Below are 16,371 nucleotides of genomic sequence, written 5' to 3'. Positions count from 1 at the left end.
GATGCCCTAGTGGGTAAAGTTTGGCGTGCTCCACTTTGGCAGCCCAGGTTCACTTCCCGGGCGTGGAACCACACCACTCGTCTGTCCGTAGCCATAGGGTGTCAGCTCACATAGAAGAATTAGAACGACTTACAACTGGAATATACAACTATGTACTGGGGCTTTGGGGAGGCAAAAAAAAAGAAAAAGAGGAAGATTGGCAACAGATGTTAGCTCAGGGCGAATCTTTCCCAGCAAAAAAAAAGAAAAGAAAAAAATTTTGCATCAAAATAAAGAATCAAAGTTCTGGCTTCCTAACTCAGCAAAAGAGCCAAAAAGGTGAACAGGTTAAGAAAGTGTCCCAATCTGCTCACAATACCCAGGCTGAATCTCTTTCCTGGGTAGCCCAGTGAAAAAAATATTTCTCAGAATTAAACTTTCATTTCCAGGAAAGAAAGAGTAAAGTCTCAGATCTTGGGTTCTGGAAACTTAAGTCTTTTCCTTGCTCATGACACATTACCAAAATCTCCTACCTAAGCAAAAATCTGGTAAAAACTCAATTTTTTAATTTTCCTGGGATTTGCCCTCTGCGAGGCATGCTGTTTGCATCATTCAAAGAAACAGCATTGACGACAATGATTTTTTGGTTTGATCCAAATGTTTTCTGAATATTTATGTCATTTCTTCTGATTTGACTCAGCCCACAAATGGCTGTAAAACTTTTAGATGTCCTTTCAAAATAAAAATATATAGCCATTATATATCCTAAGAAGACATTACACATTACACCTACTTGCCTAGTTTGCTGGATTTTTATTTATTTGAATCAAACTTACCTGTCTCCCTGCATACCCCTACACAGCAAGGGCCGTATCTGTCTAATTTGGCTTTCTGGGGTATAGAACAAGGTTTCAGCTGCACCCCACTTCTCACCCACTGAGCACGGTGCACCCTGGGCCCAGCCCTGTATTAGGTGACATAAGCTACAAGCACACGGCCCATCGTACCTGCAGCCATCTGGGAAAACTCAGCTGACTTCCACACCCCCTCTTTATTTCTAAGAGACCTTGGAATTTCCTTTTCTTTCCATCCCCTTTCTTCTGACTGGTTGCTTGGCATCCCCCTGCAGATTCCCCTCCCACCCTCCAAATGCAGATCAGAAAGAGAAGGGAGGTCACATACATGCTTGAACGATGTGTGAGGAGCTGCACTGGCACCCGTTTCTTCCAAATATTCTCCCCAGTTAAAGCCGATTTCCTCCAAGCTTGAACCTTCTTCTGTCAAAAGGCAAAAAAACAGAAGCATATCAATACTAGAGCGAAGAATGGAAAGGGATTGGCCTTCAACAAAGACCAGACAACCCTTAATGCAAGAGGCAAACGAACCCATGGTTTAGGAGGATACTGTTGAGTTCTCTGCATAGCTTCAATTTGCTGATTTTAGAGACAGCTAAGGGAAGAAAACGCTGAAGAAATTCTGCTTGGACTACCCAGACAAAAGGTAAAATTAAGCGCTCTTAAGTAAATGCAATGAGATTTGTTACACTGCATATTTGCTGCATGTGGGTATACTGATCTGGAATTAGCCACTGTAGACACTCCAGTCTTTGGGGGGGTTGGAGGACACAGTAAAGGAACCCACTGGGCACAGAGTGAGCACCATGATGGATACACAGCACCAGCACCTTTGTCCACTGGCGATTTACAGCTGGAGATTATAAAATAACATCATAGACTGTCAGTGCCATAGGGGACTTTAGAAAGCATCAACTCCAATGTCATTTCAAGAGGAAAAAAAATTGAGGCCCAGAAGGATTGCTCAGGTGTGTGAGGCCACCTGGCAAGTTGGCGAGAGAAACTCACCAGCATCAGACTGACCCCTGGTGCCCAGCCTCCTGCCTTCTGCCATGACAGAGCCCTTAGAGCAAACCACACCGGTAGAAACCAGCAGGACACGTGTTTCTCCAAATACAAGGAACAAGGACAAACACAGTCAAATGTACCTCATGGCTCTTAAAACCATCACCATTTTGGCCCTGAAGGAAATCAAGTAATTCCCAAAACATTTAAGACTGTACATTAATATATAATTTGTAGAGTTGAAAAGCACCAAATAAACTCATTTTAGAATACAGATAACATAAATGTCACGTCATAGCTTCAAATGGAAAGAACTGATATGATGTAAACACTACTTCAACCTACTGGAAAGGCCATCAGAGGGAAAGAAAATACAGCAGTAAGGCTGTGTCCACACATGTGGATAAGTAAGAGCTTCAAGAGTTTAGATTCTCTTTTCTTGCAATAATGCTCAATGGATGTTGGTGTTCAACCTGTGTATCTTCTACCAGCAAGAGCCTATTTCATTGGCCAAAAGTAAATACTGTTCTCAGTCATGTCATTAATGTAGAAGCGGCATACCCCGGCAGACAGGCCCAGGGAATTAGCGACGGGCGGGTCTAAGAAGGAAAGCCTTGTTCTTGACATTTTTTCTAATAGAGGTTTTTGTGTGTGTGTGAGGAATATTGGCCCTGAGCTAACAGCTGTTGCCAATCCTCCTCTTTTTGCTTAAGATTGGCCCTGAGCTAACATCTGTGCCAATCTTCCTCTGTTTTGTATGTGGGATGTCGCCACAGCATGGCCGTGCATGAGTGGTGTAGGTCTCCATCCGGGATCCGAACTCAAAAGCCCCAGGCCGCCAAAGTGGAGCACGCCAAACTTAACCACTACGCCGCCAGGCTGGCCCAGAGAGATTTCAAATTTTAAGTAGGAAAAGTTATTTTCTTATAATACTCTATACAGTCTCAGAAACTGATAAAGAGAATAATTTTTGTAAAGTTCGAAGATGCTAAGTTGAAAGGCAGTTACCTTAAATTTTGTCTTCTAAATCCAAGTTGCTAAGAGCTCCCTCCTCAAATTTTACTCCAATAAAGTGATTTACAATTAAATCTCCAGGAAAAAAAAAAATGGTCAACTGAAAACAAAACCTTTCCTTGTCTCTCTCCCAACATTCTGCTTCACCAGGGACTTATACCTCTGAATCATAAACGTGATCCCTGAAAAAAGTCCACGGGTCCTGCAGCCCCCAGCTAACAAGGGATGTCAGGCTGGTGGCTTCGAGCTGCTAAGATGTGAGGCAAACCCAAAGAGAAAGCAGTTATATTCTGGAAAATACTTCACGGCATCCCCAACAGCTCTGCCCATAATTCTTTTCCCCAAATAGCACTGGGCATCCATTACCAAGTCTGTTTTCTGATCCACTAGCCAGAGGCACCAAGACAGCATTATTTATCTGCCAAGGTGGCCTGGTGCGGTATCTGTTGGGTAGCTAACTCGTCGCACTTTCTTCACAACCTACCTGTCCAGCCACAGCTCAACCCCGCCTCCTGCAGGCCCTGCCTGCTCCAGCCCGTGTCAGGCTCCTCTCACTCCACAGAGCAACCATCCACTGTCAGGAATGTCATAAGAGCTACACCATATTGGTGTGTCAGCTCCCTGCTAGTTGCTTTACATGCATCACCTCGTTTGATCCATCCAAGAACCCTGACGGAGGGATGCTATCTCCCCATTTCACAGAAGAGATGACGGGAGCCCAGAAAGGCTAAGGAGTCACCGGGGTCACACAACTGTCCGGCCGGGGAGGCAGAAGTCCAACGCAGGCTGTCTGATTTCGAACCTGGAACTCCTACGAGGCATCTTTCCATGTCATTCCTCTGCCTGTGTCATGCACCAGACACCTCCACTCTACTTCACCACCCATTTCTCCACCTGGAGAATCCAAGGCAGACTCCGAGCCAACTTATCTGTCTTTGTGTTGGTGAGCATTAGAGCATTCCAGAGCCATCAGGTAACAAGAGACAGGAGATGGGGCAGGGGGAGGAGAACAGAATGGGCACAGCCCCGGGACCTGTTTGTAATGAAGGAGAGAACAGGGGAGAAGATGTGGGCATGCAACTCAGTCCTGGGCCTACAGAGGCAGAAGATCCTGGGAGAGCTCCTGGACGAACGTTTCCTGAGAATTACAGCTGTCGAAAAATGGAACGGGCTCTCCCAGTGAGTGATCAGTTCCCTCACATCAGAAACATTCAAGGGGAGACTGGGCCATTAGGAACTGCCCGCTGCAGCCAGTGCCTCAGACTAGTAGGCCTTGATGAACCTCATCCCTATGCCTGGAAAAGACTCATTGATTCTATCACTTCAAATCAGTGGGGAGGGTAGGACCACGGCTTACATTTCTCAGCTTCAAAGCTGAGACCACTCCTTGCAGCTCTTCATTCTTCATACCATTTTAATCTAGGCATTTTACCAAAAATTTTATGCCCACCAAATTTTGATTCATCCACGTTTCCAGTCTCTTCTCCCAAAATAATAGGCTGTAGGTGCTTTCTTGCTCCCTTGGGTGTTCACGCCAATTAACAAGAGAGGAAGAGGTACCATCGAGACTCCCCTGTGAGTCAGAACACTGCTTAAGAAAGCTCTGTTACTCCCTGCTGTCTAAAGAAAATACTTTCTTTCTTTTTTTTTTTGTGAGGAAGATCGGCTGTGAGCTAACATCTGTGCCAATTTTCCTCTTTTTGCTTGAGGAAGACTCACCTTGAGCTAACATCTGTGCCAATCATCCTCTTTTTGCTTAAGGAAGACTCACCTTGAGCTAACATCTGTGCCAATCATCCTCTTTTTGCTTAAGGAAGATTCACCCTGAGCTAACATCTGTGCCAATCTTTTCCTCTTTTTGCTTGAGGAAGACTCACCCTGAGCTAACAGTTGTGCCAATCTTCCTCTATTTCGTATGTGGGTTGCTGCCACAGCATGGCTGCTGACAAGTGGTGTAGGTTGGCGCCTGGGAACCAAACCAGGGCCACCAATGCAAAGCGCACTGAACTTAACCATTAGGCCACAGGGCTGGCCTCTCGAATGGGATTTTAAAAGTCAAAACCTTTATGCCCAGCACTGGTAACTTTAAGTGTGCTGTTTTAACACACACGCTGTCTTGTATATATAACACCATATACAAAATTTAGGGTCCTCACAATAAGCCCTTTTCCAATCTGTGACTTCTAACACTTCCTCCAGGGGTATGTGCCCCAAGCAGCTGATTCTCTAAAGACATTTCAATGAGCAATAGATAAACACACACAATGTTTATGAGTGGAGGTCTCATAAACCCAGAGCAAATATTTACAGCTGATTCATAAACCTCTTAAACCCATAAACATTTTATCAAGGAAACTCTGACAATCTCCCTCCTCTGCAAATGAACCAGGCCCAGGCAATTTCCCCATGATGTAATGAAAACAGATCATGAAAGGCTACAAAGAAAATTTCACATTTTAAAAGAAAACAGGCATGTTCATTACCAGCTATCCAGTTTTGGAAAACAGAAAGCTATTTATGTGACCGGAATATTTTGTAATAAATAGAAAAAGAACACCTTACTAAAAGTGCACGTGGAAGCAACTTTACAGTGAAAAATGGAATTTAACAAACAGCTCACAGGCCTCTTTTTAAGTAAGCAAATCTTGGGTTGCACAATTTTACAAGCTGAAATAAGGCTGACTCTGCATTTTTTTCAATAATTTTTTTTTTTGAGGAAGATTGGCCCTGCACTAACATCTGTTGCCAATCTTTCTCTTTTTCTCCCCAAAGCCCCAGTACATAGCTGTGCATCATAGTTGTAGAACTGTAGCTCTTCTATGTGGGACGCTGCCTCAGCATGGCTTGATGAGCGGTGAGTAGGTTCACGCCCAGAATCCAAACCAGCGAACCCTGGGCTGCTGAAGTGGAGCGTGCGAACTTAACCGCTACGCCACCAGGCCGGCCCTGCAAGGCTACATATTAAAGTCGGTAACCACTGTCCAGTAAAGGAATGGAGCATCGGCAAGTTCAGAAGGCATGAAATCTTACAGAGCACCTTCTGGTGTGCTAGGTATTTTTTTTAAATGTGGCAAGAGAAAAGAAGAAGACACTAAATCTTAGTAATTTTAACTCTGACAGTCAGTTCATACTGTCACAAGGTTTGGAAAATAGTTCCACAGACACACAGTATGAATGAAACTCCGAAGGACTGGCCATTGCAATCCTAGACCGGAGTTCAGGGCTGCAGGACTACACCCAGTGAAGGGACAGTGGTGTGAACACGGAGGTCCTCGTGGCTGTCTCAACTGCTCAGACGGCCAGACTTTCCAGAAAAAAGAAAACACATAAAAATCACCCAATCTCCTAGCTAGGGGAAGCAACAACTCTTCAAAAGACAGTTTTTTTAAAAAAAAGGGAGTTTCATGGTGTCACACGGAACCGGTTTCCAACACAAAGAGTAAGAGAGCTGAATTTTCCTAATAAGAATGCTGACCCCTTTCCTTCCAGAATAGGAGAGCCTGTAGGATTCTGGTTAATATGTCCTAATGCCAAAAAAAAAAAAAAAAAAAGCCTATGTTTCCAGAATAATCCTTTTCACTCAGAGGCTTGCCCAATCTGAATGTACAACACCACTTTGTCTACAGTCTTCATCAGGAAATTACATTTAGCCGGCGTGGAAAAATAATGTCAAGGAATCTATTTATCACTATGTCAGCATATTGTTTTGCTTGCTTCTATCACAGCAATTGAAGAAGCTAGAGTTCCAGAAATGAAATTTTGGCCCACTTCCTTCTTTGTGCGCCCCGTGACAGCGCTGTCTATCCTGTCCTCTGAGGAGCCTTCAGTGCATCTAGGCGAGCTTATCCCGGGGGCATCCTCAGTGCTCCTGGGAGGAGGAGGAATTTTATATTGTCCTATTTCATTTACGGGACTCCGGTGTCACTGACTCCAACTATTAGTTGAGCTTTCCTTTGGAAAAGAGGCAAAAAGGGAAACTTAAAAAGCTGTGAATGAGACTAGAGTCCATTGTTTTAAGCTGAAATTGTCATTTCAGAGGGATGGACCATCTCTGCATGGAATCACGGCAGCCTAGAGTGGGGATTGGGGGACAGAATGACACAAGATCAACCCGGAGCAACCAGGTTGGACTTTCATCCTTTGGCCCCGTAACTGGCAGAGAAGAGCTGCAGGCACTTAAACGCAGTCACTTATCAGGGAGACGCAGTCACGTGTCACATAACACATGGGGACAGGGGACAGGAGATCAGTGGAGGAGAGGGCAAGAAAGAATCTAGGCTGTGCCTGTGTCCATAAAGTGTGTGGGTGTGGGGTGTGTAGGGTGTGTGTGTATGTGTGTGTGTGTGCACACGCATTTGTGTATCCAGGGCGCCTTCTCCCTGCACTGAAGGGCAGGACAGCCCAGGGTTTCAGAGCTCCAGCCCCAGAGCCTCAAGACGCCTGGGATGAAATCCCCACTAGAACACAAGAGCCACCTGATGCTGCTGTGTCATCCAAACAGTTTCCTCATCTGTAAAATGGGGACAATAAAAGCAGTTCTTCCATTGGGTTGTGGAGGATTAAAGGACTCAACACACGTAAAGCACCTAAGAGAGTGTCTGCCACGTAGAGTGAAGGCAGGATCCCGTACCTACCGTCCCTCGTTTGCAAGTCAATTAAAAACCAGCTGAAGAACACTGAATCTGCCTTCTCTTGTCCATCCGATATGTCAACCTCCTCTGAAATGCTTCCAGGGAAAAGACCCTCAGCACCAACACACCACCCGGCCCGACGAATGTCACAGTTGGTCCCCGAACCAAATATCCCCACAACTGATGCCCGAACGGAAGACAATTTATGCGTTAACAAGTTAAAAGGGAACTACTTGGGAAAATAAATAAACTACATGAAGACTCATACTTGAGTATGTTATTAACAGTCTGAATATTCAAAACCAGATTTGAGTTTCTAGAAGTCTGCTTTCGCTCTCTACGAAGTTTTAGATCCTGCTGTAAATGTGTTTCCTCTTTAGGAGTGTCCATCTTTGTGGCACCATCTCCAAGTCTCCTGAGCACACAAGGACATATGGAAATTCCGGGAGAAAGGACCCATTAGCCATATAGGGGGGGAAAAAAAGGTCATGGCCAAGATCTGAAAAATGTTAAGATAATTTTAGAGATATTTAGAACTATTTCTATTAAAGATCTTACTATCTTGGATGATTCAGGCCTTGCATCACACAACAGCAAGGAACGAACCAAGAAATGATGGGTTTTCTGCAAAGCATACACCAGCCAACCATATAAGAAATGTGATGCTTCAGGGCCAGCGCAGTGGCATAGACGTTAAGTTCGTGCACCCTGCTTCAGCGGCCCAGGGTTTGCAGGTTCGGATCCCAGCACGGACAAACATACCGCTCATCAAACCACGCTGTGGCGGCATCCCACATACAAAATAGAGGAAGATTGGCAATGGATGTTAGCTGAGGGCCAATCTTCCTCACCAAAAAAAAAAAAAAAAAAAGAAGTGGTGCTCACACTTCCCATTCATTGAATTAGCCACCAGGAAAGTCACTGCAAATAATTCTCCTGACACCGTATGATTATTAATGAGTTTCAGAATCTACCTCAGCTAGAGAGATATACTGCAGTTGCGCGAAAACGATAAGTCAACACAGTTGGCTCTTAAACCATTTTGAAAACACACCACTGGAAATGATGCAGTAACACACGTCAGACGTGTGTACAACAGAAACACGGAGAAAGCTCAGGGATTCCTAAAGTGGAAAAATAACCCCACTCGGCAAACATCAGAAAGACTTTTTAAGACGTATTTATACATAAATAAAAGTAGAATAATTAGGGTGAACCTTCAGCCTATGAGACTACGCTCTCTCAGAAAAAGAATTTCCATATTCCTACTGGGAGACAAGGGTTCAGCTCTCCTTTTAAGATAAGTTTTCCCGCTTCTACAATGAAAGAGGAGAACTGGGCTGATTTTGAAACAGATACTAACACCTTTCAACATATTTAGGCAAGTATTTCAGGGTTTTCCAGATTTTTTCCAGATTAGATAATTCCAGATACAGATATAATTTGAGAAACTTAACCGAACAAATTCAATGACATCAAGCCATCTGTAATTCTGGGTCTCATCAAAATGTGAAGAAAAATCTCATAACTTTTAGACAATGGTCAAATCTCCCACCAAATTAATGATCAACTTTTTTTTACATGAATTCACCACAGCCGAGTGTCTCTGATTCTGAGACCTAAATTGTCCTTATTTAATTAGCTGTTATGTAAATAGTGCAATCCTTTTAAAAAATTTTTTTCTTTTTAAAATAAATTCTATTCTGTAAGTATTCAGAAAAAGACGCATTTATAAATTCACTGGTTAAACATAAAATTCTATCAAAGACTGGTTTGGTTTGGTTCGGTTTTAGATTTCTTAAACGGAGAAATACCTTGCCACAAATTCACATGACCTGAGTTTTTCACATGATGCCCTTTTCTGAAAGACGTGGTGGAGGTTTTGGAGAGGGTCTCAGGCAGCAGCATCTAATGCCTGGGCAGATCCTGCTCTCCTCTCTTCCTGGGCACATGAGAGAGACTTCTATTTCCTGGCCTCCTCGCACTGTCAGAAACACGTGACTGGTTCAAGAGGTTCCGAGCAGAAGTGACACCTGTCTCTTCTGAGCTAGAGCATTTAATTGCTGATTCAAGACACTCCAGCTCTGCTTATGCCTGTAATGACAAACCCTGCGGCACTACATCAAGTGGTGCACTGTGAGAGGGTGTGGAATGACTGGGTGAATTCAGAGTCACAGTATTCAGAGGCTGTCCGAAACAGTGTGAATGATTTATAAACAATTACTGTGCTAAGCCATTGAGATTTCGAAGTGATTTGTCACCCCATTATAACCTAGCCCACACTATATTTACATACATAAGTAATAGGTAGTATTAATTTTGATATATAGGTAATACTAATTTCAAACCAAATTTTGCATAACTTTCAAGCTGCTATATGCTTATACATATGACAACAAATCCTAGGAACAGGCAGTATGTGAGATCTAGAAATTGTTGCCCCACTATTTCCTGAACATTTTCAGAAAGATATTGACCAATAAATCAAAACGACAAACGGATTCAAAAAACAAAATCCTACCTGAATCAAGATCTCCATTTCCATTAGCTGAGCTCTGATGTTTTTCCAAGGGTGAAGATGAAGGGTCTTGCATCCTGGAAACTGACAGACTGCTCTCCATTCCTAAAGAGTAAGGATCCTCTTCTCTTAATTCATCCTGCAGGAAGAATTACCTAAGGGTAACCAAGAAAGAAAGAAAAAAAAAAGATCAGAGCACTTTAATTATATTCATTTGTTTTGAAACTCTCCAAAAATATCAGCATCCTATCGGAGTTCCTACCATTTCATTATCACACGCAGGACGCGATGTAGTGTTGATAACGGAAAATTTCAGCAATAAAGACTAAACGGTACATGTCTACACAAGGCCAACAACGAAGGTCACAGCATAGCAAAACCATCAATTTGCTAAAGGTAATTATCACCACTAAGACGGACACACTTTTCACCAAATAGAATCTACGTTTTAACCCCCAATCTACTTTGGTATCGATGACAAGACACTCTGCCGCGGGTTTCCTCCTCTCTCACTCAATGCTGTGAAGCAGCCAGCCCTCCCCGGCCTCAGCATCCCCACACGCAGGGAAGACGTCTGGTGTGTCCCAAGCAATTTGTTACCAAACCCGGTTAAAGTATCAACATTTGCACATAACGTGCTTTTTGTCCCCTCTGATTTTTCCTATAATAGCACGGCTATTCCACACCTGTGTTCTCACATGACTGGTGGAAAAACAGGTAAAATTACAGCCGGTTCTCACAGAACCCTACAATCTGGTTCGTTTACATAACAGCCCATGAAAGGCCCAGGTGTGGTCCTTACTGAGGGTCAGCCATGCACAGCTCTGGTGGTCAGACACAGCCACGTGGGGTCTTTAAATTTCTCATTCAGTCAGTGTCTGGTTTTCTTTCACATGTAGATAAAACTTGAAATCAGCAAAGGAGCAAGGATAGATGAAGAAAAGAAAGGATGGTGCATCTACACCTATAAATGGGACATTCTGACACTCACATACTGGAAAACTATCTTTTAAGAATGCCGTGCCCTTCTTAAAACACACACAGAAACACACACATCCTGTTGGGTGCTGTTCAGTTTACTTTTCTGGAAAACATTTTGAGATTTTTGTCAAAATTAGAGGTTCATGAAAGAATGTGTTAATCATTTGTGCAACAGCAAGAAGAAGTTTGAATATTTCTGCTGTAAGGAGTAATATTCCTTACTGGAGACTGGAAACGCACCGGCTACGCAGCACTGGAATTTAATTCAGCACGTACTTATCCAGCTGCCCATATACAATGCTATCCCAGACACCGTGGGGAGGATGCAAAGCTACTTCTCAATCAGAATACAGAGAGAGAAAATAACTATTCTAGAACAGAAACTATAAAAAGATCTAGACTGGTTCATTAAACAGCAATCTAGGCATCTTACTACAAAGATCCGTGCACGAATAAGCAAATAAAATGACAATCAAATATATAGGGCAATTGCAAACAACTAGGAGATGATCTTTTATTCATCGAACACTCTCTGCGCACAGGGGCTTCTCATATTTTCTGAAGCAATAATGAGGGCACACGGTCTGAGGAGTAGAAGCTAAGATCAACGATACAAATAATTTAAATCAGCGCTATTCCGGAAAATGTGAGAGCCAGGGTTAAAAGGCAGAGTACTGGGTACAAAATAGTTTCTCTGGTTTGTTTAAAAATCACATAAACGATAGGTAAATACCAGGACGAAAGACCCATTTCCACGTGCTCATTGTAGCACTATGCGGGGTAAACAGAGAAAACGGATAAAAGAGTCTCCATCTCAGCCCTCTAGTACATCCCAAAACAGACAATGTAAGAAAGTAGGGTGTATACAGGAATGACTTAAACCTAAATAGAAACTGGGGTTTTTTAAATAATGAAAAAATATGAAGTTATCCACACCACTAGCCAATCGTTTGACGAGCTGAGTTCTGAAAGCTTCGTTGGAAACACCCCCAAATAAAGGAACTCATTTAACAGATAGACGGATTCTAAAATTATTTAAAATGGAGGACGCTGGCAGACTGGCATTTTAATGTTGAGGCTGGCTAATTTCACCCAACAGACATCAGTTTGCTAAAATAACCCACATGCTGATGGGCAGAACTGCATTCTCCTAAGAGCACTCCTTCACAATTCTAGAGATTTCCTCCCCATATGGGCTGCACACAGCAGAGGGAGAAGCTGGATTTCACAGGCAGAGCAGTATTCAGCAGTTTATCTCTATTGCCACTGGTAAATAACAGCAATCGCTGATGCAATCTGCAGAGAAACCACCTGTTGATGAGCACCTGAGGCCATCCAACCAAACACCCAACAATCAACAGGCTCCCCTGCGTGTCGGCTCATCCTCATGAGCACTGGATAGCTCAGAGGGTGAAACACACACCCCACCCACAATGACAGGGGCTGTGGTTGTGAGTTTAAGGATCACTCTGTCACTTAGGCAGGATCCAACACCAGCCGACTCCAGGGGCAGCAAGGAGGCCTGGGCAAAGGAGAAGGAAGATGGCGGCACACTGGAAAACTCTGGCTTCCTCGCAGCCCTCCACCGGGTGACCCACCTGGGAAAATTATTGAGAACTTGGAGGGGAGAAGGGCATACAACCGAAGGAGAAAGATGGGAGGTGAGACACCGGAGCAAACAAAATACCAGACTGCCCTGATAGAGATCACATCCTAACGGGGGAAAACATCAAGAAATCAAAGCAATTAGTAAATTATATAGTACGTTACTTGGAGAAAGTGCTATAAGAAAGAAGATACGGGTGAGTGAGGGGAGGGGTGAGGATGATTCAGATGAGGGTCAGGAAAGGCTGAGAAAGCGTATCTGAACGTAGACTCAAGGGTGCAAATGGAGAAGCCGGCTGAACCCCACTGCCATGAGAAGAGAACGGTTTGCCAAAATAAGGACTTGAATCTGCATCTCGCTCTGCAGGTAGAAGCAGACACTGCAGGATTTCATTCTGGGAAGTGAAATGATCAGATTTGTTCTACAAAAATCACTCCAGTAGCCATACGCCAGACAGAGGGACAGACAGGGGGAAGACTGAATGGAAACAGACAGACTACAACCAAGAGCAAACAGCTGGAGGTCTGAACCAAGACGAAGAGGAGAAAGGAAGGTAACAAGTTCAGGAGGCATTTGAAAGGTATAATCCACAGAACACTCTGGAAACAACATGAGAATCTCCCAGTATTAACAAAATGCAATCTTTTCACAGCAGGGAGTCAGGTTCCTAGAATAAATTACTTCTCTTTCCACAGCTAGCTCTCAGCAACTAATGGGACCTGTGCAGCACGATGGAAATAAATTCTGGGAGAAAATGTATTAAATATGAGAATGACAAACCATTTCACAGAAAGTTACTTTCAACAGAGTTTTGGGGGGGCAAATCTTACTGGCAACAGTTGACCCATAAGCTTTGCAAAATAAAAACAGGATTTTAAAAAGCAAATCCTTTTCCTAACTATAGCACCCTAACCCCAAAAAAGGATATTTTTAAAAGGAAGCATATTTCCTTTTGATTCTTAAAATATATACTATTTCAAGACCAAAAGTAAAAGTGTCTATTAATGAAAGCAGCATTTTTTTCAAAGACATTAAAAGAGGGCTCAGAAGACTGGGTTTTTAAAGGGTAACTTCCTGTTTTTTACAATACACTCTGTGACCTTGTGTAAAGTTAATCCTACTATAATTGGCTCCTCTTGTCTCCACAGATGATGAACAACAGATTTATAGCACTGGAACTTCTTACAAAAGTTGTCTCAGCCCAATGACAAGACCAGTGAACTTGGGAGAGTAAGCGGTAACAAGGCCACCGCCTGGCTGTGTGACTTAACGCAAATTACTTAACCTCTCTGTTCCTCAAACTTCTCATCAGTTAAATAAGAAGGCTTGATTGGATGCAATCAATGGTCCTTTTCAAATCTAAAATTCTGTGAATCTACCAGGGCTTTTTTAGTATTAATTGTGTATTTTCTGCATTCAGATTACCCATTTATCTGAACCAAATTTAATACAATAAGCGTCCTTTTCTATCAACTCTATCCTGCCTCCTATCATTTGGGGAGTATTCAAAGAAGATAACTATTTTAGCAATAAACTAAGCAAAGCCTTGTGAGGAAGGAAATGGGTGGGTGAGAACACTCATTAGATATTATTCTAAAACTAAAAAGAAATTGTTGGGGGCTTATTATCTATTTTGAATTATCTCTAGACTATCAAGGTCCAATAGAACTTTCTATACCTTCAAGGTCCAATAGGGTAACCACTAGCCACATGGGACTACTGAGCCCTTGAAATGTAGCTAGTGTGACTGAGGATCTCAACTTTAATTTTAATTAATTTTAATTTAAAAGCATATATGGCTAGCAGCTGCCATATCAGACAGCACAACTAGAATACTGCATAGGTAAGCCAGAGTTTACTATATTTGAGTTTGGAGCACATCCTAAATAACCATCAATTCCTGGCTCTCTTAAAACTTTTAATTTAATAACAGCAAGCTAGTTAAAAGAGAACATAGGAATTTTAAAACCTAAGAAACTCCAAAAGGAGACTTAACAGTTTCCCCATAATATTCCACAAGTATTTCATAGCAATTGTTTCCCCATAATATTCCATAAACCTTTCACAGCAAACTTCCTAATGTAGCAGGTTTTTATCGAATGTGCTGCGTTTTTGTATCAACACGATTCCAAAAGAAAAGCAACCTTAGAAACCAAGTGATGTGCGTCATACTAAGATTTTCATTTATCTATAAACTTATAATCATTCCACCTCAAAAATGTATCAGGCACAAAATTTTTCTGTAAAAGAAAAAAAATGTCCATGAACGTTATTCATAAATCAGTCAAGTATCAATGGCTTTATATGACACTCATTAAAGGGGAAAAAGGTTAAAGTTTTTATGACTCCTGAGTGATTCGATTCTATCCATTTGCCTCTAACCAGACACTATAAAAAGGTAATCTGGGCGTGGAAAATAAGACATCGATTTAAATGCACCAAATCAATCATTTTAAAAAGAACTCAAGGGTAACAATATAAATACCTAAAAGAAACGCACATGAATGAGCAGCAGAGGAAAACTTCACATTATTCCCTAAGTACAAGTGACGAGGCTGTGTCTACCCAGGCGGCTGCAAAATTTATTTATTTTGGCGAATGATCTGGCACACTTTCACTTTTTCGATGATGTTTACTTTTTTCCTGCCCATAAAAGATATATACACTCCCTGTAGTGTAAGTGTGTGTAAGTCTGCGCCCAGGATCCAAACCCATGAACCCCGCCGGCCGCCAAATTGGAACGTGCAGAACTTTAATAACTTGGCCACAGGGCCTGGCCCCTAAAATTCTAACTCATTTTTCATTTAACATTACATAGAAAGAAATTTCCCCAAGTCATGAAAATTCTTTGGAAACATGACTTGAAATGGTTATATAATTTTTAATTATAATATGAATAAGATTATCTATTTACCACTCCCCTACTGCCGACCATTAAGTTGTTTTCTTTTGTTTGTTTTTTGTTTTTGTGAGGAAGATCGGCCCTGAGCTAACATCCACGCTAATCCTCCTCTTTTTGCTGAGGAAGACCGGCTCTGAGCTAACATCTATTGCCAATCCTCCTCCTTTTTTTTTTTTTTCCCCCCAAAGCCCCAGTAGACAGTTGTATGTCCTTCTAGTTGCTGTATGTGGGACGCGGCCTCAGCATGGCCAGAGAAGCGGTGTGTCGGTGCGCGCCCGGGATCCGAACCGGGTGCCAGTAGTGGAGCGCGCGCACTTAACCGCTAAGCCACGGGGCCGGCCCCATTAAGTTGTTTTTTAATTTTTCACCATTATAAACAGTGAAGTGGCGACCATCCTCAGCCAGAAATCCCATTATATCTCTGATGTTTCCTTCCTGGAGAATCCTAGAAGTTAAGAGTTCGGGGCCAAGTGTAGGAACATGTCTTAGCCTCAGGAGACAAATTGCTAAAATGCTGTGCAGACTTCTGTCCTCACACTGTGACCAGCAGTAGGTGACAGAATATGTCTAAATGCAATCTCTTCCTCGGCCGTAAAGAGGGCTTCCTCTCACCTTTTTCAATTTGATATTCAAAAAATATCAGTATCCAGCCACAGTAATTTACAATCCTCCTGTGATCTCTCTGTTCACATCTTTCCCACATTTTAACTCTGTGGGTATTTTGCACGGATTGTTAAGAGCTCTACATATTTTATCTCGCAAAACTATTGCAAATCTTTTCCCCAACTGGCCCTTTAGTCGTTCCTTCCGATACACATACAGGATGTTAGCTTTTCTTTTTTAATTTAATCAAATCTATAGATTCATTTTATCTCCTCTAA

At 42.5% G+C, this 16,371-nt stretch overlaps 1 protein-coding gene across 3 annotated transcripts in view; it reads right to left on the bottom strand.

The window, feature by feature from the left end:
• SFMBT2 (Scm like with four mbt domains 2) overlaps positions 1 to 16,371 on the bottom strand; it is a 247,485-nt gene that overhangs the window by 212,796 nt on the left and 18,318 nt on the right. For 2 of the 3 annotated variants that reach the window (XM_087420850.1, XM_014783683.2), the window contains exons 2-3: positions 10,005 to 10,156; positions 1,162 to 1,256 (exon numbers count right to left, since the gene is read on the bottom strand). In XM_087420850.1, the coding sequence (XP_087276976.1) occupies positions 1,162 to 1,256; positions 10,005 to 10,104 (195 nt within the window). In that variant the 5' untranslated portion in view covers positions 10,105 to 10,156. The remainder of the gene's footprint in view (positions 1 to 1,161; positions 1,257 to 10,004; positions 10,157 to 16,371) is intronic. The other variant, XM_087420851.1, reaches the window with a different exon arrangement.

The sequence above is a fragment of the Ceratotherium simum genome, chromosome 32 (assembly GCF_057802395.1).
Source record: "Ceratotherium simum simum isolate JZ-2026a chromosome 32, ASM5780239v1, whole genome shotgun sequence".
In the NCBI taxonomy this organism is placed as follows: domain Eukaryota; kingdom Metazoa; phylum Chordata; class Mammalia; order Perissodactyla; family Rhinocerotidae; genus Ceratotherium; species Ceratotherium simum.
The sequence above is the reverse complement of the archived record's forward strand: the minus strand, read 5'-3'. Positions and strand labels throughout refer to the sequence as shown.